At 37.2% G+C, this 25,819-nt stretch overlaps 1 protein-coding gene across 1 annotated transcript in view; it reads right to left on the bottom strand.

The window, feature by feature from the left end:
• The window catches only part of USH2A (usherin), a 691,295-nt gene that overhangs the window by 317,903 nt on the left and 347,573 nt on the right, over nt 1-25,819 (bottom strand). The window contains exons 33-34 of the mRNA XM_072814508.1: nt 25,390-25,561; nt 19,315-19,462 (exon numbers count right to left, since the gene is read on the bottom strand). Coding sequence (XP_072670609.1) covers nt 19,315-19,462; nt 25,390-25,561 — 320 coding nt within the window. The remainder of the gene's footprint in view (nt 1-19,314; nt 19,463-25,389; nt 25,562-25,819) is intronic.

Genomic DNA, 25,819 nt, shown 5'->3' with positions numbered 1-25,819 from the left:
AGGCACTTAATACATATTGACTAAATGAATAAATTAATGAACATGCAGTAGAGTAAAAATATTAGCATCCAATCTAGAGGGAAAATGTAAGGCTACAAGAAAAGGAGATACCTAGCTACCTGAGATAGGAAAAGGGACTTGGTAAAAAGATGGTATTAAAGAATAGCTCACAGATAGGAGATTTAGAGAGGGAATGAGTTTTGAAACAAAAGACTAGCAAAATCAAGGTTGTCAGGGAATTCAGCTGCCTTCAAAGAGGCCTGATGCTTAGCCTGGGAACTCCAAATTTGGTCTCATTTGTCCTAAAGGAAGAGCAAGTCTTCACTCATCATCACATTAGGGATAGTGTTACTGGTGGGGCCATGGTACCAGGAGCTTTTTCCTAAGCGTTCCTTTCTTGTGGGAGGAAGTTGCTCATTTTCAGAACCTGCTCATGATATCTGGCAGCACCATCATGTGCAAACTTACAGAATGCTGCACGCATTGTCAGGATATCCTTCATAAAACTGCTTTTGATGTAAAAATTAGTTTATAGCAAAACAAGTAGGATGCGAGTCACCACTATAAAAATTACTCATCTTACAATATACCTCATCAACCCATAGCCTAAGAGACTTCTGGAATGGCCTCCTGAAGCGCACATTACAGCTCAAGCTGGGTGATACCACCTGTGGATTTGAGGGTTCCTATAGGATGCTGCACCTGATTTGAACTAAGGATCAGTATTTGATGCTGGCTTTTCTGTAGTGAGCAATGTGGAAATGGGAACCAAGAGAAGGTAGCCAGAGTGTTTCCTCTTACTATTACACTTAGCCTACCCAAAATATTTTTGCTTTCTCTAGGCACAAGGAGGAAAATCTATGTTGCGGGCTGCAACCAAGGTAAAACTAAATTAGAAAACAGAATTTTACCTGGCAATTTGGGATCCTCATGCAACTATATCAATAGGAAAGGAAAAGGTTACTATGTGGAAGGAGAAATTAGCTTCCTGCTGCATGCTGACACTAAGCACATACACCCTGCAGTAATGAAGGTTTGGGTTACCTTACTAGGTCAAGAATCCCAAACAGATGAACTACTGGCTGAGGGCCAAGAGACGAGGTTATAAACATCAACTGTGGCCTTAAACTAGTTATGGAAATAAGAATCACAGGTGTTATTTCATGCTTTATTTCTTTCCTATTACATAAAGATTTGTACATAATAACTAATTTTCTCTCCCCTTTTCCCTATTGATGTATATAGAGAAAGCTAGTAGATATTTTATCTTAGTTTCTAGGTTGCAGGATATCTAGGTAGGTTGTTTCTAAACTCAAGGGGAATGAACACTCCCCAGGCGTTGATACGATGATGGAGGGCGAGAGCTCCTTCATTGTACAAAGCACAGTAGGATGTTAGGCGGAAGCACGCAGTGGTTGCTGCTGCTCATGGAAACTAATGGAAGAAGGAAGCGTGTGCATGGGTGCTGAATAAACTGGTTATTCATCTAATTCACCTACCCACAGCCCCACATCCACACGTCTATAGTCTGCTCTGTATGCTGGGCTTAAAACCCCATCCTCTGACTTGCAGCCCTGTGGCTTGTTGGCTTCCTCTTGGATCTCACCAATGGGAGGTGCTGCAAAGAGGGCAGAAACAGGAAGAAAGAAAATGTCCAACTTGCAGCTCCAAGAGCTGAGGCTTTTGCTGACCGTTGAGAGGTCAGCGGAGGGACAAAGCAGCCATGGCCTCAGGTAGTGCCAGCTGCAGAAATGCCTCTTTGGCATTTCCAGCTTCTTCAGGGATGGACTCTGGGTGACATATTAGCTCAGGCTGGGGTAGCGCCTCTTGATGGTTGAAGCATCAAATCAGCAAATCTGGCAGCTAGCAGCAGATGAGGCCGGCTTGGAAGCCGAACACCAGGGCACTGAGAATCACCCTTTTTGTTTCTGTAGCCCTTCCAACACACTTGTAACCAACTCCTTATATTAAATATCATCTGTCTTATATTCCTAGCACATTTTCTGTTTCACTAGTGAGATCCTGGTCAGTATATCCTTTAGGATTAAAGCTGTTTATATTTGAATGAGTTAACACTTTTTTTTGAGCTAATACTTTTTATTTATTAATTTTTATTTAAATTCTATCTGCCAATATATAGTATAACACCCAGTGCTTATCACATCACATGAGCTAATACTTTTTAAATAAAACTACTGCTCTGTCTCATTTTCTCTTATGAGGATAACTTTGTACAGCTTACCTTTTAAGAGCAGCTCTATTTCCCTCACTTCCAAATTTTGGAGAGTATTTCACTATCATGTAGTGCTATGGCTACACACACACACACACACACACACACACACACACAAAAGGATGGCTGCCAACTGTTTTCCTTTATTCTAGTACAACCATCTATGATAACTCTGAGAATACTTATAGAAAGTATTTGATTTAATGTCATTTAATACATGACACACAAAAGCACAAATGAATTAAAACTAAGAAATGAAAGATATACAGTATAAAACTAAATAGTCACAGGAAATTAAGAGACGAAAAATGGATAAAATCACAGTAATAATCATGATAAGAAGTTATGATGTGCCAGGCACTCTGCTAAGCAATCATTTAATCCTCACCAAAAAAAAAAAAAAAAAACTTATGTGCAAATAATGTGTTGGAGAAGCTCTTAAAGAAGACCCTCAAAACGCTATCTACTTGACCCGCTTTTCAACAATGACATAGAAAGTACCCAAATCAATATTTCCGTTTTCTTACATAATTGGGGAACAGAGAATTTCTTTTATGCTAGGATTATGTGCATAATATCTCATTTATCTGACATATTGGGAAATGACATATTTCATAGAAGTTAATTTTCATTATAACTAAATCTCATTCCTTACGTACAAACTTTAAGAATCTTAACCATTTTTAAAGGAAATCTTTCTAGCAAGGACTCCACAGTACTTACCTGTCTTCCCACACAGACTCTAATGAATATAATTGAATCATCTCATGATGACTCAAACTGTGCATTATGGACATCAAAGACTATATTCTCTAATTCAGCGATGCCCTCAGGGACTGATGAGATCTAGGATACTTATCCGGCTTTTACCCTTCACATCACTCAGTGGCTATACTTAATCCATTCCTATGTCTGCTTTTTGCCTTCTACTTCTTCCTCCCTCAGTGACAGTCTCTCTAGATTTTCTTTGTTGTTTTGTCTACTTGACTTCTGCAAGTCAACCCCTAGCAAGCTATGCCAAGAAACTAGATAACCATGACATCTGGAACTAAGAATAAAGAAATAATAGACACTAAAAGAAGGGCTTAGAGTAAGATGAATACATGGCAAATGAGCTGAAAATGAAATTAAGTGAGATTTGTGACAGTTAAGTCAACTACTCAGAAACTTTTTAGGGTTTAGGATGCATCTGAACGGAAAGGTGGGTGAGACTGAAATCCAGCTTTCATGCAGATGAGATCACACACACACACACACACACACACGCACACATGCATACGCATATACAGAGTTACCCACCATTCTGTAGATAAGCACTATTTGACAGCATTTGTAGGAAGGGCTAAAAGATCAATTGTAGATCCAAGCTGTATAATCCAAGGGTATACTAGGTAAGCGTAGTCTAACCTTTAAGTCATACTGGACACTCTCCTCCCTCTCCCCCACCAAACCAACTCCATCACTGAGGCCTGTGGACTTTACATTCCCAACTGATCTTCACCCATCTCCATACTCATGGCCACTTAGTCCATCCTGCCATCATCTCATACCCGAGAATCATAGCCACCTACATGTTTTGACTCATTATTCATGTTTCCATGCAATTCATTCTTCACACTGCAGACCGAGGGCCATTTTTCAAAACACGTATCTGAACACACCACATGCAAGCAGGGATCCATCAGGCCTTCACTGAGTACTAGCAAGATGAAAGTTCCCCATCCCAGGCTTGGGAGGCTGGGATCAATGTAAGCATGTAGTGAGGATGGAACAGACTCATGATGTTGGTCTCTCTGGGTTTTCTGCCCATAGGTCCAGATCTTATGAGCTAATCATCAGATCCCAAGATCAGGCCAAAGTGGGATACCACTGTGGCTTATGGCTGGTGTCTATGTTTGCCACAAAAAGGAGCCTGAGTCAAGTGCAGGTATTGCCTTTGACCTGGTTTGAGCAAGGCCAGTAGCTATAATATTCTAGTTAAGGACATAGAGTCAAACTTTAGGGCAAATTTGTGGGCAATAAGAGATATCATTTGAATATAATAGTCCATTCCTTACCAAGAAAGGCAGGCAGATGTCATAACTTTTCATTAGCAGACTTTTTAATGTAAATAAAATTAGTGTTATACAAAATATTGTATAATTCAGTTCCAAAAACATACATTTAATAAGTAATAAGTCTAAAATATATATTAAAACAATTTTCATTGGCTTCAGATTCCCAAAGTGCATAACGGAAACTAATGAATATAATCCAGTGGACATTTTAAGTGAAGCTTAAGGAGACACTTTCCTTCTTTGAGTAGAGTACAGGACTTGTATGAATAGCTTTGAAAAAAGTGAAATGCAAAGTTCTTAACATGCCATATAAGTATTTTTGAGATCATAAAAAACTTTATTATTAAAAATGTATTGAACACTCACTTTGAATCAGACAGTAGGCTTTATACGTGATATGAATTATTTCCATTAACTTTAACAACATCAAGAAATAAGAAGGGTTATTTGCCTTGTTACAGAGTTAAGAGAAGGGATGCTTAGGGAGGCTAAGCTATTTCCCAAGGTCATACAAATAAATATCAACTCAGGCTTGGAACCTGGCAATCTCATCCCCCTACTACTACGGCTCCTCTTACTCATTTCTATCCTTTCTCTGCTAAAATATTTAGGAATTCCACTCAAATTAAGACATGATGTACATGTTCTGGCCCTAAAAGCAATTAAGTTGAGCCTAATGAAAAGCTTAATATATATTTACTGGAAGTCAATTCCTGAAAGATACTATGCTTGGTACTTTGGGGGATAGAATAAGAAATAATATGTGCCTTTATGGAAGTAAGAAAAGGGTTAAACACAGGTCTAATTAAACAACAATTCAAGAGTTAAATAAAAGTGATAAGCACCACAAAAACTTTATGTCCAACAAATGGGATAGCCATACAGGAGCTTCTAGCAGAGGGCAAACACTCTGGCTAAAGTGAGTCCTAAAAGCTTTTTAGAGCAGCCAAGGCTTCTGTACAAAGAAGCTGGGTCTTGCATAAAAGTCAAAATGTGAAAAGGCCACGTCTCAGGAAGATGTTCCTGGTGGGGAAATGACATTTGCCAATGCCTTGAAGCAAGAAAAAGCAAAGTATAGTAAAGATATCCAAATAGATCCATATTCTGCTGTTATTGTTGTAACTAGTGAAAGCCTAATAGAAAACAAGCCTTCAAAAGGAGGTTCAGGCTTTGGATGCCACTCCAAGGGTTGAGGATTTTGTGATGCCCAGTAGAACCATGGACATTTTTGTGTATTTACTGGGGGGAAAAATAAACGTTGTATTTAGAAGAATTCCTCTAGAGTCACACCTGCAATAGACCGGATTAGGGAAGACCATGGAGCTGAAAATACCAAAAGGAAAAAATAATAATTTTTAAGTCTCCTTTTCCCAGATATATAGTAACTCGTGATGGAGGCAGGGATGTAGGAATGCCACATTGCAGCAGTAACATGGAATTCTAAGAGAGAAATACCTTTAACAGTTTTATATACTTTCTCTTCTTTAATAAAACTAATTTATGATGCTTAGGGCTGAGGTATGGCGTCGTAGGTCACTAGTTAGGAAAGCAAAGGATCCGTCCACCTTACAGAGATGGTCTGTAAGGGGAGCCATGAAAGACTTTTAAAAGCCTGCTACAAGACCTAACTTACCTCTCTACTGCTAGTTTCAAAGCGGGCATGTATGGCCAAAGTGGGACAAAGTTTGTCAATTGGGGGATTAAAAAAAAAAGTCACATTCCTGTTTTGCATCTTGACTGTTTTGGTGTCAAAACCCTAGTTGGGATAGTGTACTATAGTTTCCACAGCACCCTGGGGGAGCTGGGCAAGGGGTCACTGAGATCTCTCTGCATAATTTCTTACAACTGCATGTGAATTTGTACCTATCTTGACACATAACATTTCACCAAAATACAAAACAAAAGCTGTTACGTAGGGAAGCATGACAGATAAGAAGAGGCAAACACTTGAAAGTCAGAGGATATTTATGCTGAAAAATTAACAACAGCATGTATACTGTTCAATCCTCATGAAAAATCCCTGAAGGCAAAAAGAGTTTCAATTTTCCTTTACAGATGAGAAAATCAAGTTTGAGAAAGGTGAAATAACACGGCCGATGCGAGACAGCTAAGAAGCGTCAGAGCTATGGGTTGGTGTAACACAGAAACACTCAGAATGGACGGTACACAGACATTACACTCTCAACTTCTGTGCAACTGTTTTTTTCTGTATTTTTAAATTATGTGATAAAACATAACATAGAAAAGTGCATAAAATGTTATGTCTTAAAGACGAACGTAAAAGCAAAAAGTCATGTAAGTATCACCAAGGTTAAAAAACAAAATATTGCCAGCACCCCATGAATTTTCCACATGTCCTCCCTCATTCCAACTCCTTCTCTTCTGCCCTGAAAACTGTGTTGGCTTTTAAAGAATGTTTTCCTTCCTTTTCCACTTAGGAATGCATCCGTAAATGATGTAATTAAGTTCTGTGTATTTTTCAATTTTGTATTAATAGAATCACATAATATGCATTTTTTTTGGGGGGGGGCACCTGGATGACTCGGTAGGTTGGGTGTCTGACTCTTGATCTCAGTTGGGATCTTGATCTTGGCATCATGGGTTTAGGCCCCGTGTTGGGCTCTGCACTGGGTGTGGAGTCTACTTAAAAATATAAGTATATGTATTTTTGCATCTTTTTTAATTCACCATAATAAGCATGAGTCCCATCCATTCTGTTAACGGGTAGTCATACTTCGCTCATTTCCATTGCTGAGTCGTATTCCTGCACAGCACGATTCATTCATTTATTCTATTGTTGCTATTTGGATTGCCTCCACCTTCTCTTACTACACTGTAGCTTTTTATCATTTTTTGTATGTATGTCCTGAGGCAGAAATGAAGTTTCCTAGTGCATAGATCCCAAGTGAAATCGGGATATACTCAATTCTGCTAGACAACACTCAACTGTTTTTGAGAGTGCATCAATTCCCATTACAACCTATAGTGCATGTGAGTTCTCTTTGTTCCATATCCTCAAAAGGACTTTGTATAGTCACACTTTTAAATTTTGCCAGGGATGCCTGGGTGGCTCGGTGGCTAAGTGTCTGCCATGGGCCCATCGAATCCCACATCAGGTTCTCTGCATGAAGCCTGCTTCTCCCTCTGCCTATGCCTCTGCCTCTTTCTCTGTGACTCTCATGAATAAATAAATAAGTAAATAAGTAAATAAATAAATAAATAAATAAATAAATAAATAAATAAATCTTAAGAAAAAACACAAAACTTTGCCAGTATTACATGTGGTAAAACGCTATATTATTTTGGTATTATTTTTTTTTTTAATTTTCCAGTTGAATAAAGAAGTTGAGCACCTTTCCTTATATTTACCAGGATCTACTTTCTTTTTCTTTTGTGAAATGGTTTTTCAGATCTTTCCCCAGTTAATTATTATTTTTTGTAATATCTGTGAATATATTACCATTGATAAAATGTTTAAGAAAACAATGAGTGAAGTAGAGTTTGGGGTTCATTTCTTCTAAGCTTAAGTTTATATATTAAAAAAATTATTGATATGTAGTTGACAATGTTATATTACTCTGAAGTGTACCACATAATGATACAATTCTATACATGACCCAGTGCTCACCATGATAAATGAAGGCACAGTCTGTCACTGTACAATGCTAATTATAATTATAATTGGCTATATTCCGTCCCCAGTTTATTATTGATTCCTAAGAATACTTTATATATTCTGAACACTAGTCTTCTGAAAGTTATGTATGTTACAAATATTATATCCCACTTTATTACTTATTTTTCAGGAACTTTAAACCACATTTTGATGAAAGAAGGGTTCTTAATTTTAGTCACCCTTTTTTAATCTGAACTTACCTAATTATCACTATTAATCCTATTTGCCACCAAATCTCCTTTGTCCGATATTTAAATAGCTACACCAACTTTGCTTCCTTCTATCCTTTCTTTTCAACCTTTTGGTTTGCTTTTGTTTGCGAAGAAAGGGGCTGAGAGGATGTTCAGGGGTCTTTCCACCAGCCTTGAGGACTCCTGAGGATCTAAGTGTTGGCTGTATCCTCTTTGCAACACTAGCTCAAGATGAATGAGAATCCATCTGAGGACTGTATACTGGACCAAGCACCTGACATCACTGTGGACATTGTTTAAGAGTAAATGGTTTGCTGGTATTGATGAGAGCTTCACCAAAGAATGGACACTAGCCAGGTACCTGGTGCCCTTGTGGTGGTATGAGAGCTGTGACTGCATCCAATGACATTTGATTAAGCTTTTAGAAGAAAAGGATGGGGAGCATACAGCCTTTCTCTCATGACCACACACCTTTAATACTTGGTCAGAAAGATCATGTTGTCTAAGCTTTTGTTGCCTTATCAATAAAATGGGGGTAACATTCCTTACCCTGGAGGTTTGATGGAGTTAATGTGAAAATCAAATAAGTGAGCATACAAGAAGGTACCTTAGGAGTTAAGTGTGTCACATATACGAGGAATGAACTTAGAGTTGTCCCTTCCTTTTGGAGTAAATTAAAGCCTTATTTAGTGTGGGAACCTTGCCTTAAACGATCTCTTCCTATGCACATCTCTTGTCAAAAATAACCTGCCCATCTCTTGGAAGCACATTTTAGACAGGTCTGTATTCCCCACTGGTATGCTATCTGTCATCACCTAGCAGTTTCTTATACGTATGCTCTTTATTTAAGATTCCTTCCTATCCCAAACAAGTCTGGAGAGTACGATGTGAAAAACAATAACAACAACAACAAAACAAACAAACAAACAAAAAAACAGGTACCTACCAAGTGCTTTAAAACACCTTTTGGAAAAAAATAATCTGCTGGATGTAGTGAATTTGGTTTTCAGTAGTTATCTGACTCATCAGTAAATATTTATGGAGTACTTCCTATGGGCCAGACATTGTGTTCCAAGCTGCGAATACAGAACAGTCCTGGTCCTGCTTTCATAAGACTTTCAATCTAAGTGAGAAGACAGACTCAGTGGATTATGTGTGTGCAAAGATTATTAAAGGAGAACTAGATGGAAAAGAAGAAAAAATGATAGTGGCAGGGGAGACAGAGGCCAACCTAATCTAGGTGGGTTAAGAAACTAAGCTGACCTGGGAAACTTGTGTTTAAGATGCACATGGCACTTGGACCTACTTCATCAAGAGGAAGAATGTCACAAATCATTATTTGATTATCAAATAAATATTTATAATAATAGAAAGCTTTCAATGAGATATCAATGAGTTGGTTACTGTTTAAAAATTAAATACCACAGACTTAGTAGATAAGCAATCTTCATCTAGAACTTTTGAACACTGTTCTTATTTGCTTTTAAAATGTCTGGAGTGCCAAAACAAAGTTTAATCAAATAGCATTTTTATGTGTTTACTAATGTAATTTTGCTATTCCCGGAATACATTTTACATTTATCTCTACATCCAGCCCCCAAATTATGTGTGTTCAGTGTAGGTTATACAAGATTTAAGAATCAGTTAAGGTCTCAGGTCTCAGAAGAAACTTGATGGCGACTCAAACTCATTTACAAAGTTACAGGCAGAGTAAAAGGAAAGCACTGGGCGGTAATGATGCCATCCCAACTGGGTCATAGTTAGGCCTCCTAGGAGACCATGTTAACCATTAAAATAGGAGCCCATAAACATCCTCAAACTTGCAAGGGAAAGGATGAGAACAGATTTGGGAACCTGGACAAAGAGCTGGAGTTATGGGGTGCTTGGGTGGCTCAGTCCATTCCTTAAGCATCTGCCTTTGGCTCAAGACATGATCTCAGGGTCCTGGGATCGAGCCCCACATGAGGCTCCCTGCTTCTCCCTGCTTCTCCTCCTCTGCCTCCTTCCCACCCCCTGCTCCTACTCTCAATCTCTCTCTCAAATAAATAAATAAATAAATAAATAAATAAATAAATAAATTCTTTAAAAAAAAATAAAAGAGCTGGAAATATAGGAAAGGGCCATTGGGAAGGAGCTGTACCTCTTGATGGAGGAATATTGCCCTGGAGCCCAGAGCCTGGTAGAAAGGGAACAAAGGCTTTACATCCTGAGACTCCAATCCCCTCCCACCCTGTCATCTCTGGATGCTGCTGCCAGAGCCCATGGACAAACCAAAAGGAGGTGAGAGAGAGAGAGAGAGAGAGTTTCCTGATTCTGTGAGGAAAGATCAGCTTCGTGGGATACAGGAAAGAGTGGAAGAGCAAAGAGTGGATCCAGAGAAGCCTCAAAAATATATACATCTAACATAAAACATTACGGCCATGCATTATGCTGCAGTGTTTTGTATTTTCTGTCCGTCTCTCTCGCTCATTCTCTCGTGCTAATAATCGGTAAGCTAGCTCCAACACAATGAAACAATATCATGCTGTGTGGTAAGGGGGATCAGCGTATTTAATCCAGTTCTACAAAGTTGGTTCTTCAGTGGATAATCCACAAAATGGATCTTTAATTCCCACTGGCTCACCAGGGTAAGCAGTCTCAGGTTTATCACTTTTCTCCTTCCATGATGGTAGGATCTCAAAGGTGTTTAATTCTCACAGGGAAGCTGAATCATAATTGTCCACAAAGCACATCCACTGGGATGTGTATCTTTGTGCCTCTTCCTCCTGTTCTGTCAAATTGTGTTTCCTAAGGTGCTCAGTAGGTTGTCATCCTTAACCAAGGAATTTCAATACAAGTACAATACGATGTAAATTTAATACAAGGTATCTCTATTTACACTGAAGAATTCTGTTTACTGTAAGAATTAAACAACAACGCTTTAGTGCGTCATAAAAATAACACGGATAGTGAATATAGATGCTCCAAGCATATTTGTTTGTTTCCGTTTTTTTTTTTTTTTCCAGTACAGCCTGGCAATATGAATATCAACTGTGGGCTTTCCCCCAAGGTCCAGATGATGATTGAATGTGGCAGATATCTCCCTGTGTGAATACTTGATCCTTCAATTAAAAAGGAAAAGAGAGAACAGCTTTCACATTGTGGAATGATGCCTTATTACTGTTATGCTCTCCTAAAAATGGAATCAACGGAATCTAAAAAAGATTGTGCTTGGGAAATCCTACCTGACAAACTGATAGGAGGTGTTTCATAAAAGTTACACAAGGTTTGCTCAAAACTGTCAGGCAGTTTTCCTAAGTGATTCGCTGAATTCTATAATCCATTTCTCCTATTAAAACTGAGCATTTCCCAGAAAGAGAATCGAATCGCACTGTGGCTGTTTAAAAATAAAGTTAGTTCAACATAAAAAGTGGGAAAAAAATAGTTATTTCTTCAAAACCAGAGAAAAATCAGAACAGAGATCTTAGGAATGTTGAGTGTTGTCACTGAGAATGATGCATCAAACAAGTCAAAGTATCTAAAAAAGAATTTTTTTTTTCATGTGGCTACATGGAATCCTGATTTATGAGCTTTTCTACAAAAAGTAGAAGCAGGAGAGTATAGTAAATAAAATCCTGCATTTTTCGAGTCATTCACACCTTGTTTGGTATTACATTCCTACTTTACTAGTTGTCTTGAGCAATTAATACTTATAAATCTGAGCTTCTACATCTGAATGTTAGAATAGCGATACCCATATCATGGCTGGTTGTGAGGATTAAAATGTCGTGCACACAGTTCTAAGCTGTATCTATTATTACTACTATTACCATTAGGGTTGGTAGGAAATCAAATACTTCTTTTTTCATATGGGTGAAGCACTTAGTATTTACATACACACCTTTTGATGTATATATTATAAAAGCCTATTTCTTTCTTATCATCTCTTAATGTGAAGGAGGACATATACAGAATGTGTATAAAATTCTGTAATTATTTTTCAACCACCCATTTCTGAAATCATACGTATGCTTAAAAACTAAACCAAATGGGGGCACCCGTGTGGCTCAGTCGGTTGAACATCCGACTCTTGGTTTCGGCTCAGGTCATGATCTCAAGGTCGTGAGATTGAGCCCGGTGCCCCGCTTGTGCCCAGCTCCTAGCTCAGTAGGGAGTCTTCTCAAGACTCTCCCTCTCTCTCTGCCCCTCTCCCTGCACTTGCTCTTCGCTTGCTCTCTCTTAAATAAATAAATGAAATCTTAAAAAAAAGACAAACTGAACTAAATGCTCTTTCAATCATGTTCTACTGGCTTCAAGGCTATGTGTAAGTCTGCAAAGACAATCAACTTCCCAAATTCTTTCTGTTCTTATCGACACAGTTGCCATTGTCTTAGTACATATCTGTCTATGAGTTCTCAAAACACCAGCCCAGTACAAGAAGCTGAATTAGGAAAATATTTTCATAGGTCCCTTAAGTACTCTTTGTTTTCTCATGAGGTCCCTGGGACCCTGCCTAATGGGTGCCCAGCTCTCCTTTTTCCCTGCGCATCTTGACATTACCTGATCTTGATGGCAGTAACAATCTGCCCTTTCACACTGAGGTGTGCAAAGCAGACCCAGTTTCACATGGTCTCTTCAGAATCTCAACAAATCACTGGGCTGAGGAAATCTTATGCCAAACGATCGGGTCTTTGAGCCTTCTGCAGGCCAAGGGAGACATGCTTTTCTGCTACCTTTGAAATCGTTCACCTAAGTTACATAATTCTAAGACAATCATAAATGTGTGTTTACATGTGTTGTATGATTGCATATGCCTATGCTTCTCACATCCACACAATCACCATGTTATTATTGTCCCTATCATCAGTAAACATTAATTCCTTTAACAGCTACCCATGACTGGCACCCTGCCAATTGCTGGCACTAGGGAACAAGGCACATCCCTACCCTTATGTGGGTCACAATCTAACAGGGAAACTGTTTTAGTAAATTGACTTAGGTAAGGATAGTGGATTGTTACAAGCAATTGTAAATATTAATAAAGGATGAGAATTTCACATTCTATATTTCTGGCTACTATTTTAAAAATATTCTAATTAGTTTCAAATGTCACTCAATGTTATGCGAGGTAACAAGGAATGAATTTGCTGTAGTCAGATGTTTATGCTGATTTTAGCAAGGGGGACTTCAAGTGTGAGCAAATAAAACATATTTACAGATTCTAAGGCCTTGGCTTCTGAAAGGGACTATGGCTCATGAGATTTTGAGAGCTCTCAAAAGCATAATTATAATCATGCAATTGTAATCTTCACAACACAGGTCACTAAATTTATTAGACAGCAATCCTTTGTGCTACTAGCTCATCGATGGCTGGCGTTATGACAAAAGAAAAGTCCAGGTGCTACACAATAAAGGGTTCTTATCTACCTAAAAGTGGCTCTTATTCGGGTTTAAAAATCCGGGTTTAAAAATCCTGCCTGAAATTGCAGCGTGCAGAGGGAACGTGGATGCCAAGCGCTCTGATTAGAGAGACAGAGCTAGAGTGTCACACCATTTTTCCAGGTAAATGAGGCAAGGGTCTAGAATTAAGTAGGACACTTTGAAGGAAAGCAAAACCTTAGGTGTGAATCAAGGATAAAGACCCGGTACTTAAAGACTACTTGGGTGGCTCAGTCGGCTAAGCAGCTGTCTTTGGTTCAGGTCATGATCCCCGGTTCCTGGGATGCAACCCTGTGTAGAGCCCCTTGATGCGCTCCCTGGGGAGCCTGCTTCTCCTTCTCTCTCTCTGCCCCTCTCCCCACACTCATGCTCTCTCTCTCTCAAATAAATAATTTATTTAATAAAAAAAAGACTACTTGGTAGACTAAGGCAATTAATAGCAAGTAGCATTATTTATAATAGCAAAATCATGGAAACGTAAATATCCACTGATAAAATATGGGTCACATAAGCTGTGGTTTTAGTCACCAGGATTCCATTGCCTTTTGAAACATTAGAGCTGAGCCCTGGTCCCTGTCAGGGAAAGAGGTCTCCACCACGTTGTTAAGTGAGAAAAGCAAGTTGCACAACAGGCCAGCTAGCATAATCTGATTCTGATTTAACAAATGTATATTTTACATATCTGTCTTTATGTTACTATTAATTGAAACCTTTGTTTGTTTGCTTTAAACTAACACAGCCCTTAACCTTTTGTTCTTCTGGTATAAAGGCGTATTGCATTTTATTATATCCTCTCTATATCATATTTTTACAACTGTGGCAGAAAAAAAACACACAACCTAAAATTTGCCATCTTAACCTTTTTAAATGCATAGTACAGATTGTTAACTAAATGCACATTGTTGTATAACAGATCTCTAGAACCCTTTATTCTTGCAAAACAGAAACTATATTTGTTGACTAGCAACCCTCCATTCTTCCTCCCAACCCCTGCCCCCAGTTTTACTTTCTGTTTCTATGTGTTTGATGACTTTAGATACCACATATATGTGGAATCATGCCATATCGTTTGGTGACTGGCTTCCTTTAGTTAGCATGATGTCCTCAAGGTTCATCCATGTTGGAGCACGTGATAATTTCTTTTTTTAAGGGCAGAATAATATTCCATTGTATATATATACACACCACATTTTGTTTCCATTCATCCATCTGTGGACACTTGGGTTTCTTCCATCTCTTGGCTAATGTGAGTGATGCTACAGCGAATGTGGGTATACAAGGATCTCTTCAAGATCCAGCTTTCAATTTTTTTGGACAAATACCCAGAAGTGGGATTGTTGGATCACACAGTAATTCTATTTTTAATTTTTTGAGAAAGTTTCCATACTGTTTCCTATAATGGCTGCCCTATTTTACATTCCCACCAATGGTGCCCAAAGGTTCTGATTTCTTGACATCCTTGTCAACATTTGTTATTTTCTGTGCATTTGTTTTTTTCTTTTGATAGTGCTAATCAGCAAAGTTTTAATTGAGCATCTATTATGTGGGTCAGGCACTATTCTTAGAACTGCTGATACAACACAGAACAAAAGTTCCAGAACAGGAAAAATTCTCAGAGCACACGAAGCATGTCCTGAAGCAAAGAGCAAGCTTCCCAGCATAAGCTATAAAGTAGGAGCAGGCTGGGAGACAACAAAGAGAATGGAAATCAGAAGGGCAAGAGGCCATTCTCTTAGCCACTGGATCAGGATTATCATTAAGACTCTGATGAGTCACAAGTGACTGTTTAAATCAGAATCATTTATGAAAAGCAGACAACCTGTTACCTAAGCCATGCTGGCTAAAGGCTACCAATTGCTTGACAGGCAAGAACTAGACATTTATATCAGAACTTTTTATATCTCTCACATTTTGTCACATATGGACACATATTTGGAAACATACATACTTCCTATTACTGAAAGTGGGTTTATTATTTCTTCATATTTTTTTTCATGTTAGTAAGCCCTAGTGAAATGTTCTATTTAGGTGTATAACTGACTAAAAGAGTCAAGATTTTGGATCCCAGAGCGTGCAAACCCCTGCAAGAAGCATCTGTTACACAACATGTCAGTCTAAATGCGTATGTATCTCTGGAGCTGCCACATGTAATGAAGACCCAGAGGGATGACACTCCCACATCCTATAGGGCTCCTCAGAGAGCTTCTTCTCCATACATTTGGCACCTTATTCACATCCCTACCTTACTGTTATTTGTTCCCTCAAGGAATCCCTGTATCTTGAAGATCAAGGATTAGGCAAATTCATCTTGGTATCATCAGAATGATGGCACCAAGTGGATCATAAAAAAATATACTTTGAATAAACAAATCCAGATTTTTGCAGGGTGTGAGGAAGCTCTTAAAGTTATCTGGGTGAGAAATATCAGTGACCTTCATTAGAGGAGTACAGTTGAGGGTCATGGGGGGTAAGACAAGTCAGGAGTGAGCAAGGGCTGATGTCAAGAATGCCACCCAGGTTTCTGGCTGGCGTGACTGGATTGTGCTAACCAGGAAAAGGAGAAACACAGGAGAAAGGGCAGGTAGAGCGGCAGAGAACATGTGGAGAAATCAATTTGGATATGCTCAAAGTAAAGGATAATAAAAATCCATGTGGAGGTCTCAAGAAAGGGTCCTAAGGAGAGTGGTCTCAGGTAGAGTGAATTTTAAATACTCATGAGCATTTTAGGATAACCAGGCCAAAGGGACATTTTGATTATTCAGGACTTTTGGTGGATACTACAGCCTACTTCTTCAGTCAGTGCCACTAAGATGGTTCCAATGATCAGATAAGTTTGAGAAACACTATTTAAAATAATTTGAGAGGGTTTCTTTAGTAACATAAGGATGAAACCTATTTTAGGCTGCAATGTATTACTCTTCTGCAGAAGACTCAAAAAATAAAAAGCAACTAAAATATAGCATAAATTGCAACATGGGCCTAGTTCCATTAAATTTGACCTATGTATACCTTAGAAAGAAAATTAAAAATTCTTAATTCAAATGCAAAAATGCAAATTCCTAAAGGAAAAACCTAGTGTCAGACCCCACACAGCTAAACAAATATGGTCCAGAAACAAATACATTTCAAACAAATATGTTCCAGGAATTGGCCCACAACTACTTCTGTTCTTTCTGTCGAATCATCAGAGAGCACTCTACAGTATACATGCTCTTGATCAAATGCAATTTTTCACAAGGGACAACTAAGTGAACAAAATATAATTAGGTGCCAACAGAAAGTACAACATACTCTTAGGCTCTGTGAAGGGAAAGAGAAATGATTGATTTGTGGTCATTATCATCTGTTGGGTACATTGGACACATACACAGATAAATTTGAACCTAGGACGAACAAAGTATGTGCCATCAAGAAAAGAGGGAAAGCTTCACTAGACTCAAGTAGAGTGGAACAATTTTATGAAATAAGAGGCCCACATTTGGAGACCTGGGTGGCTCAGTGTATTAGGCTTCTGCCTTCAGCTCAGGTCATGATCTCTGGGTCTTAGGATCGAGCCCCAAGTCTGGCTCCCTGCTCAGCGGGGAGTCTGTTTCTCCCTCTCTCTCTGCCAATCCTCCCCCTTCTTCCCCACCACTTGTACTCTCTCTCTCAAATAAATAAATAAAATCTTAAAAAAATAAAAAAGAGGCCCATGTTTACTTTTGAGGAATGAGTTAGGTTTCCACAGGTAAATATGCAAAGAAAATAGGGGTTGTCAACTCCAATTTTATAATCAAGAGAATCGGGGCTCACAGAATTTAGTACATTTCCCAAAGTAACACATTACTACACAGCAGAGATAATCTTTGTCTCTAGGCCTATTTGACTCCGCACCCACATCTTGCAACCCTCAGTAAGTCATATGTATTCTAGAAAGGAATATGTGTTACAAGGCTCTGTAAATGCAGCTTGAGTCATAAATTGAGAGTGATCTGAATATCAGACTAAAGAATTAGTATTTTATTCTTTAAGTTTTTAGGGGGAAGTATGGGGGCTTTACAAATAAGTAGAGGAGAATTTTTATTTATTTTTTTAGAGGAGAATTTTTTAACAACAATCAGATTATCCCTCTCCAGACGATAGACAATAAAAATCAAACCCTGGAAAATGTGGGGAAAGTGAAGAGAGAAGGAGTGGCGCAAAAGTTGGTTACTTTTTAAATGAACACTATTACCTTTTAAGTGTCTTAACCACTGCCCCACAATAAAAATTTTGAAATCTCTGATGTGATTAAACATAAGAAAATTAGAAAATTCTGATGTGATTAAACACAAGACTTTTGAATGCAATGAAAGTGTTACGGAAATCTCCAAAACCTCTCAAATTCTTTTTGGTTCAATGAATATATTTTAAAACTGCTTGTAAATGCACAAAACATAATATACAAATGTGCTTTGAAATGTCAAAAGTAATTCTCTGGTCTGCCTGGGATTCTGAGTACAGTTTGTGGTTCCAGGTGCCACAACACATGGGTATGAAGGAGAATGTTCTACTATGTAAATCCTGTAATAGCAATGAACAGCAATCCAATTGGAATAAATCACTACCATTTGCTTGCCACCTATGGACTAGATACATTTGTGGAGCACGAAGTATGACAAGATTTTCTGACTGTTTAATGTAAGTATCAAATAGAGATCCATTTATTTTTTTATTAGGAAATTTGTAACAGTACAGGCATCACTTCAATAACGGAGATAATCACTCACTCTAATTATTTGAGCTCTCTCCATTACCTCAAACATATCTAATGCATTTGCCAAAAGTTTAATTAAAATGAGATGACTGGAATAATTAATACCATAGTAAACATAAGACAAACTAATAAAATTTACAATTTTTTTCCCTTCCATTCTTTTTGGCTATGCTAAACGAGGCCATCTCAATTTTCAGTAACAAGCTACTTAAAACAATTCCTATGATGTTACAAGTCTTGAAAAGGGAACAAAATTTGATGTTAAATAAGTTTCCTGCCAGTGTGGAATAATGACACCATATTGTGTGAAACTTAAAGATATTTCCAATAAATGAGTGAAGTAATTCCTACCTCCAAGGTATTACAAATTCTTTAGAACAAGATCTTATTTTAGTCAACTTTAACTGGTTAACTTAATTCTCTAAACTGTGCAAAGATGTGTATATCACTTAGGAATATACACAATCTACTTGAAGTTAAGTATAAATACCTATGTATTTAATATATGCACTGTTTAAAAACTGCAGGTTCAAGTATCTACATATAATATATTAAAAACGCAGAGTTCCAAGTGGTGGTCTCTTTTAAGAAAAACTTATTAAAGCAAAAGCATTTTGAAATAGATTATGTGCATGGACTTTCCATCTCTCTACCTCTCCGAGAACGAACTAATGACTGTCCAAAACAAAAAGTCATTGAAAATATAGCATCACTGTCATAACAGCACTTCGTTCCTCATCTGTTCTCTACACCTCTTCTGGACTGTATTGAACAATAAGATGCAGTACACAAGAACTATCAAAAGGGAGCACTTTTGAGCCACCAAAATTGTGTGTTAGCCTAAAAACTACAATCTCCCAACTGCAGACAATGATACGATCTCAGGTATTTTATGTGCTAAAATGATCATTAAAAATTAAGCACCACATATAAGCTGCCATTTCGAATATTAATTTACCTTTGCTAATCATCTTTTTAACTTGAGGCTAAAAGAGTTCACTTACCATTTGGATATTCAGGCTCAGTCCAGGAGATGTTAAAGGAGTGAGGTGAAGAGGAGTGCGCTTTGGGAGTTGGCACACCTTCGGGTGCCCCCTCATCAGTCAGGGCCTCACTGGCCTCGCTCACTGTGCACCCGCCCCCTGTACAAGCCTGAGGAGAAATGCAAAAAAACACATTTCACTCTAGGTCCCAAAAGTTTTAGTAGAGCATCGAAAAAAGAGAATTCATAATAAGAGTTCCAGATTCTTTGAAAAACAATTCCCCACCCTTCACCCACCACCACCAAATAAATTTGTTTCAATGCTGATGTTTGACATTTAATTTATTGCTTTTTAGGACATAAGACAGCCATTTCTGATAGTTAGAAAACAACCCCAAACGTATGCATGTATGAATTACAAGTACATCCTATGTTGGAACCTTGAGATAGGGCATGTATGACCTAGGTGAATAGCCCTGATGAAATTAGCCTTGCACAGAGTTTCCCAGAATGAATTAAGTGCACGCACGCGCATACACACATGCGTGTGCACACACTCCATGAGGGCTGTATAGAGACTGAAACCACTTCGAGGTAAAACAAGTGATTTTGAGTAAGAGAAAAGATCTACAACAAATATAATTGCCTTTTATTGCTATAGCGTGACCAATATGTTTAAAGTATAATACAATGTGAAATTGAATAAAATAGTATTTCTCATATATCAGCAACAAAGCAGTTGTTGAATGACTGTTTAATGGCTTAAAGGGTCGAATCACTGATTCATGTGCCAGAGGAAATGGGCTCATTACACGGCCAACAAACATAGTGATCATAGAATCCTCTCATTCCCTAATAAGGTATTAATAATGCCATAAATGAAAACCTGGATGTGAAAGATACCTGGGGGGGTGGGGAGCTCAGTTGGTTGAGCATCTGACTCTTGATTTCAGCTAAGGTCATGATCTCAGGGTCATGGGACCGAGCCCTATGTCAGGCTCTGGGCTCAGCATGGAGTCTGCTTGTCCCTCTCCCTCTGCTTTTCCCCCTGATCGAATGGACATACATTCTCTCTCCCCCTCTCTCTCTTTCAAATAAATAAATGAATTTTAAAATAAAAAGTTACCTGGAAACTGCTGTGTGCACTCTCATAATTAACTTCAAGTAATTCCAAGATAAATGTTTAAGTGTATTAGGAAAATATTTTTGCTACCTTATTGGATAAACATTTCTCCAGGAAGCCAAGATAGACCCACAGGGTTTTTCCAGACTATATTTGCTAGCAAATATTAGCAATCATATCTTTATATAACACAGATATTTGAAAATCCCACTTAACCTTTGTTCTGTATCTCTTTAGGTTCCGCTGTAATTTACACAATCAAATTTAAAAACATTTCAAAAAGCACGAAAATTTACCAAAAACCGATTGAGAAAATGAAGCAAAATCATAGGACAATGTAAAAAGCGGGTAGTTATTTTATCCATTTTCATGGAAGGTAGAAATTGCTAGTATAAAAAAATTTAAAAACTTTTTTATTTCTTTGGGCCTTCCCCTGCTTTTCAGCTTGATATTGAGGGAACAACCTTTTGATACTTAATACAGTTGAAATTCTTTTCCCTAAAAATAAGATAGAGTTGACTTAATTTAAATGATATTTTCTTACATTGCAGTATACTATTTGCCAAGTTGTTGCAAAGTCTTTATTATAAATGTAAATATTAAATGGTCAGTAGACATGGAGCTCAATTTCATGTTTTCTTGTAAGAATACAACAGTAGCCAAATCTTCAGGATAATTTCTCATCAGCGTAAGCAAGTTTCTGATGGGTTAAACCGTAGCTTGGGCATGAAATTGCATTAAGATTGGGACCTAATTAACCTCTGTGGGTTCCCTCTAATTCTCAGCTGCAGCATGTGCATATATATGGAAGAGATAAACCATCCTCTTCCTAAGAACAGAATCTTTGCAAATAAAGAGGAATCAATTGAGCTTGTGGCCAAACTATGACTCAAAGCTCTAGGACATGTCATTGTTAGTGCCAGAAATAACTACCTGAACATTAAAACAGAAAAATTAAAAACAAACCAAACATTTCAAACATGCTAAAAGTCCACTAGAAAACATATCATGAAAAGAGACCAAGTGGGAAGGCCAAATTATCAAAGGAAAATGATAGAACATTCTTTTCAGTCCTCAGAGAAAGAGAAATCTATTCACTTGCAGTTCCTAGATTTTTTTTCTTTAGGAGGGGAAAAATGTTGGAGCATATTCTTGTTACACTCATAACACATTGGGGTTTAATTCCAGTAGTCTATTTGTCACTATTATTTCTCTTATTATGTCCGAAGAATTGCCCCCAGCTAACTCTCCTCAAAGAAACATTGTACTATAAGACATGTAATTATATATATATGTGTGTGTGTGTGTGTGTGTGTTTAAAAATAAAATGTGAATTGAAATTTACTTTGTTTTGAGAATTTTAGGATGTTTTTAGAATTTTAGGATGCCTTTTGGGGTAAATAAAGACATCCTCTGGTTTGGAAGGATTGATCTTTGGGCTATGTCATCTAAGATCCATAAACTCATAATTTGACAAAGGAGGCTTCTAAGAATCCGGAGTTTACAAGAGAATTTTTCTTGCAAATAAAACAGAATTTATAAAGAGGCTGCTGAAATAACAGAATTACCTGTAAAATATTTTATTTGGTTTTCTTCCAATTTTTTTTGCATGTATTTAGAGGTGGTAGGTGAGCAATTCCTTCAACAAGGAAATAAATGCTCTTAAAGTCGCTTCTGATTGGTCAAATTTAATTGATATTATCTAAATTAAATTGGACCAATAAGCATCTTGTTTGACCTACTAGCACCAGAGGTCACTGCATGCAATGCAACTGAATGCTGATTAAAAGTCTGGTTTGGAAAAACTAAATAGTGGGATTTTGATTAAAGATGCCTTTATGAAGAGACAAGGTCTTTGAAAGCCTCTGAGCCTTTACAATAAAGTATTTTAATCCATCTCCTATAGCTTTTCTCAAGCTATTTAAATTTTTTTTTTTATTTAAAAATTTTTGTTTTTGTTAAATGACAAAGTCACACTACCACCCCTGAAATGGCCAGTAACTTCTGGTTAAACAGGACTCTGAATTTTGGTATAAGGAAGTGAGTAACTAATCAATGTGTATCGATTATTTTGAAATGATGACTATTAGGAACATCCAAAGCTAGCATTCCCTTTTTCAATAGTTTGTTTCCAGGTAAGTAAGCTCTGAGGATATTAAGAATGCAGCATACCTTAAAGTATGAAGTAAAAGAACAAGGCCATGTTACTATAAATGATCTTTTGAAAAATTAAGCTCATCATTTCCAAGAATCTTTCCAGGAAAAGTATTTAACATTTAACATTCATCAAGAGGTAAATGTCTCACGGAAATATGAAAATTATCAAACCATACATATCTTGCTACTTGTCTGTCTTACTAGCTTCTTCATTTAATTACTGACTTATTATCTTTATTCAGAGCTACCACATTCCACAATACCATTTGTTGAGTGTACTGACACATTATGCTGTTTCTTCTAGGAGAAAAAGCATATGCTTGGAACCACACAGTCCCCGACTCTGACATTTTACAGCAAATCATTTAATTCATATCAGAAATCTCAGATTCTTTTTTTTAATAAATTAATTTTTTATTGGTGTTCAATTTACCAACATACAGAATAACACCCAGTGCTCATCCCGTCAAGTGTCCTCCTCAGTGCCTGTCACCCACTCACCCTCACCCCCCACCCTCCTCCCCTTCCACCACCCCTAGTTCGTTTCCCAGAGTTAGGAGTCTTTATGTTCTGTCTCCCTTTCTGATGAAATCTCAGATTCTTTATGAAATATATATACTTAGTATTCCTTCATTCATCCATTTATTCAAGAATTGTTTGCTGAGCTTCCAGTTTCTACTAGGCACTGTGCTTGACTCCGCGGACAGAATTTTGAAAGATTCTGTCTCCACCCTTCAGGAATTTATAATCCAGTTAACAGGAAAAATTAAATGAAGCCACTTACTTGAAGTAACACAGTCTCTGAGTCTAGAGTAAACCACAGTGGTTTGAATTCTCATGTATCTTCTTCTATTATTTAAGGCTTTGCTATCTGTGTGTTTTATTTTCCAGAACTTTCAACATGCTAAGACTACCTATAAAGGCAACTTTACTTGGCTGAGAACCTAATTTCCATCTACTAATCTAATGACCTTGAAAGCCCGTTATTATGTCGAAACTGACATATACAATAATCCTTCAATTAACCAAGATGAATCTAAAATGTTCCGGTTCACTTAATTTACTTGTTATAGAGTTAAGAAAAAAAACCTTTTAGTTGAATACTTTCTAAAAAAATATTAGTATATTTTTTCCACTAATAAATACAGTGAAATAAAAAATAATGTGAGCAAATTTATTTCCCTAACAAGAGTTAGGGCAAGGACTTCCACATCTTTATGACGTCCTGCATCAACATTATTCAGTGGCTGACAGATCTCATTTGACTCCATAGAATATTGTTTGGGATCACAGAATGATTTAGTGTCATGGAATTTTTAGGGCTCAAAGAGACGTTAAAAATAATTTCATCCAAAGCCCTAATTTTAGGCTTAAAGAACATAAAAATCAGTGCAATTAAGTGAATTTGTCTTTGGTTACACAGTTAGTAGCAAAATCTGAATTGAAACTCAGGGGACTAGACTCCCAATGTAGTGGTATTTATTTTTCAAGATATTATAGATGTATAAAACATTGGAGATTGAGTAGATTTTCACTGATCGCCCAGCATATCCTAAAAATTGACTTGGGAGTCGAACTTTGTTTCACATTTGCCTCCTGATAACACCAAAGAGCACAACAATTTCTGTTTAATTTTGGTTGTTTCTATGCAAGAGAGTCTTTTCTGGGTTTTGATATTACCACTGTTTTGAGAATAGTGTGGATTTCTGTATTAGTTTTTGAAAATCAAGTTTTTGAAAATCATTTCTCACATCTTGAGTAATACAACTAAGCAATCAAAGATGCTGTTTTATAAGCCTATCCGTGTGCTGAACACCTAGGCACATGGAGTCAGTTCTGAATAGGATTTTAAACATTGTCTGATTGTCCTTGTTTTGTGGTGTCAGGTCAGACAGTTAGCAATAGTTGAATGTAGTTTATTTTCTCGTGGTATAATATTTAGAGCATTCAAGAGCATGTTAAGTAAAATGAATGCATACACAGTGTCTACATAAATGTAAATTTATTCATAATCAAGAGCAGAATATTTTCTATGGCATTTATCAAAGCAAATATCCTTATATAGGTATTGCTATAAAATGAAGAGTGTGTTTAAAACAAATAGGGACAATCTCATGTTTATATTCAGTTATTATCAGATGTGCTATTAAACTTAAAAAAGATTATATTTCATCAAAAAACAAAGGGAACCACTGAGTATAAATTCCACAGTAATATCAAGGTCTTTTAAAAGACCTTTGTATAAAAGTGCTATTTTGCATTAAAAAATGCTATTGTCTGTCTAAAGACCTCTAAAGTATGTTGATTCTAGGGTTTTATTAAGTGACTGTTCTTTTGAGATAGAAGTGTAATGTAAACCAGACTATAATAACAATCCAGAATATCTGGGGGTCATTTAAACCTTAATTTTAATATATAAGACCTAAATTTTCATACTGTACATTGTTTTCCAGATGAATACAAGCTCCATGGGGAAATAACCTTATTAATTCAGGCATTTTAGAAAAGGCCCTTACCAATTATGACATTCTGGAAATAATAAAGAAGAAATAATTTCTAATAATCCCAAATTAGATTTGGGGAAAATCTACTGACTCAGATTGTTATGCTATCATTTTTGCATAATACAAAATAAATAGGCAGGTATTAGATCACATTCCCATTTACAGTGTGAAGTGAGTTTTCAGTCTCAATAGCAATACATGTATTTCGGGTTTTGGGTTTTTTTTAAGTGAGGGAGAGAGAGAAGATGGGACATAGGAAGAGAGAGGCAGCAAGGGAAGGGAAGAGAAACTGACAAAAGTAAAGTAAACTTACTCCCAGCTTGATGAGATATTTGTTGCCAGGGGACAAGTGTCGTAGCTGGTGATCCTGAAAAAGTTCTGTACTGTTATAGATGACATCCCAAATTGTAAAATCACGCGTGTGATTTGAAATATATAGTATATAGCGCTCCAGAATCCCATTTACATTTCTTGGTTGTTTCCACCTGGGAATGGAAAAATATAGCATGACTATCCATTATTCGTTCAAGTCAAACCTGAAATGTGCAAGATTTTTTTTATTTTTATTTATTTATTTATTTGTTTTTTAAAAAGATTTTATTTATTCATTCATTTATTCAAGACACACAGAGAGAGAGAGAGAGAGACAGAGAGACAGAGAAGACAGAGACACAGGCAGAGGGAGAAGCAGGCTCCATGCAGGGAGCCCGACGTGGGACTCCATCCCCGGTCTCCAGGATCAG

The sequence above is a fragment of the Canis lupus genome, chromosome 38, assembly GCF_048164855.1.
Source record: "Canis lupus baileyi chromosome 38, mCanLup2.hap1, whole genome shotgun sequence".
NCBI classification, from domain to species: Eukaryota; Metazoa; Chordata; class Mammalia; order Carnivora; family Canidae; genus Canis; species Canis lupus.
The sequence above is the reverse complement of the archived record's forward strand: the minus strand, read 5'-3'. Positions and strand labels throughout refer to the sequence as shown.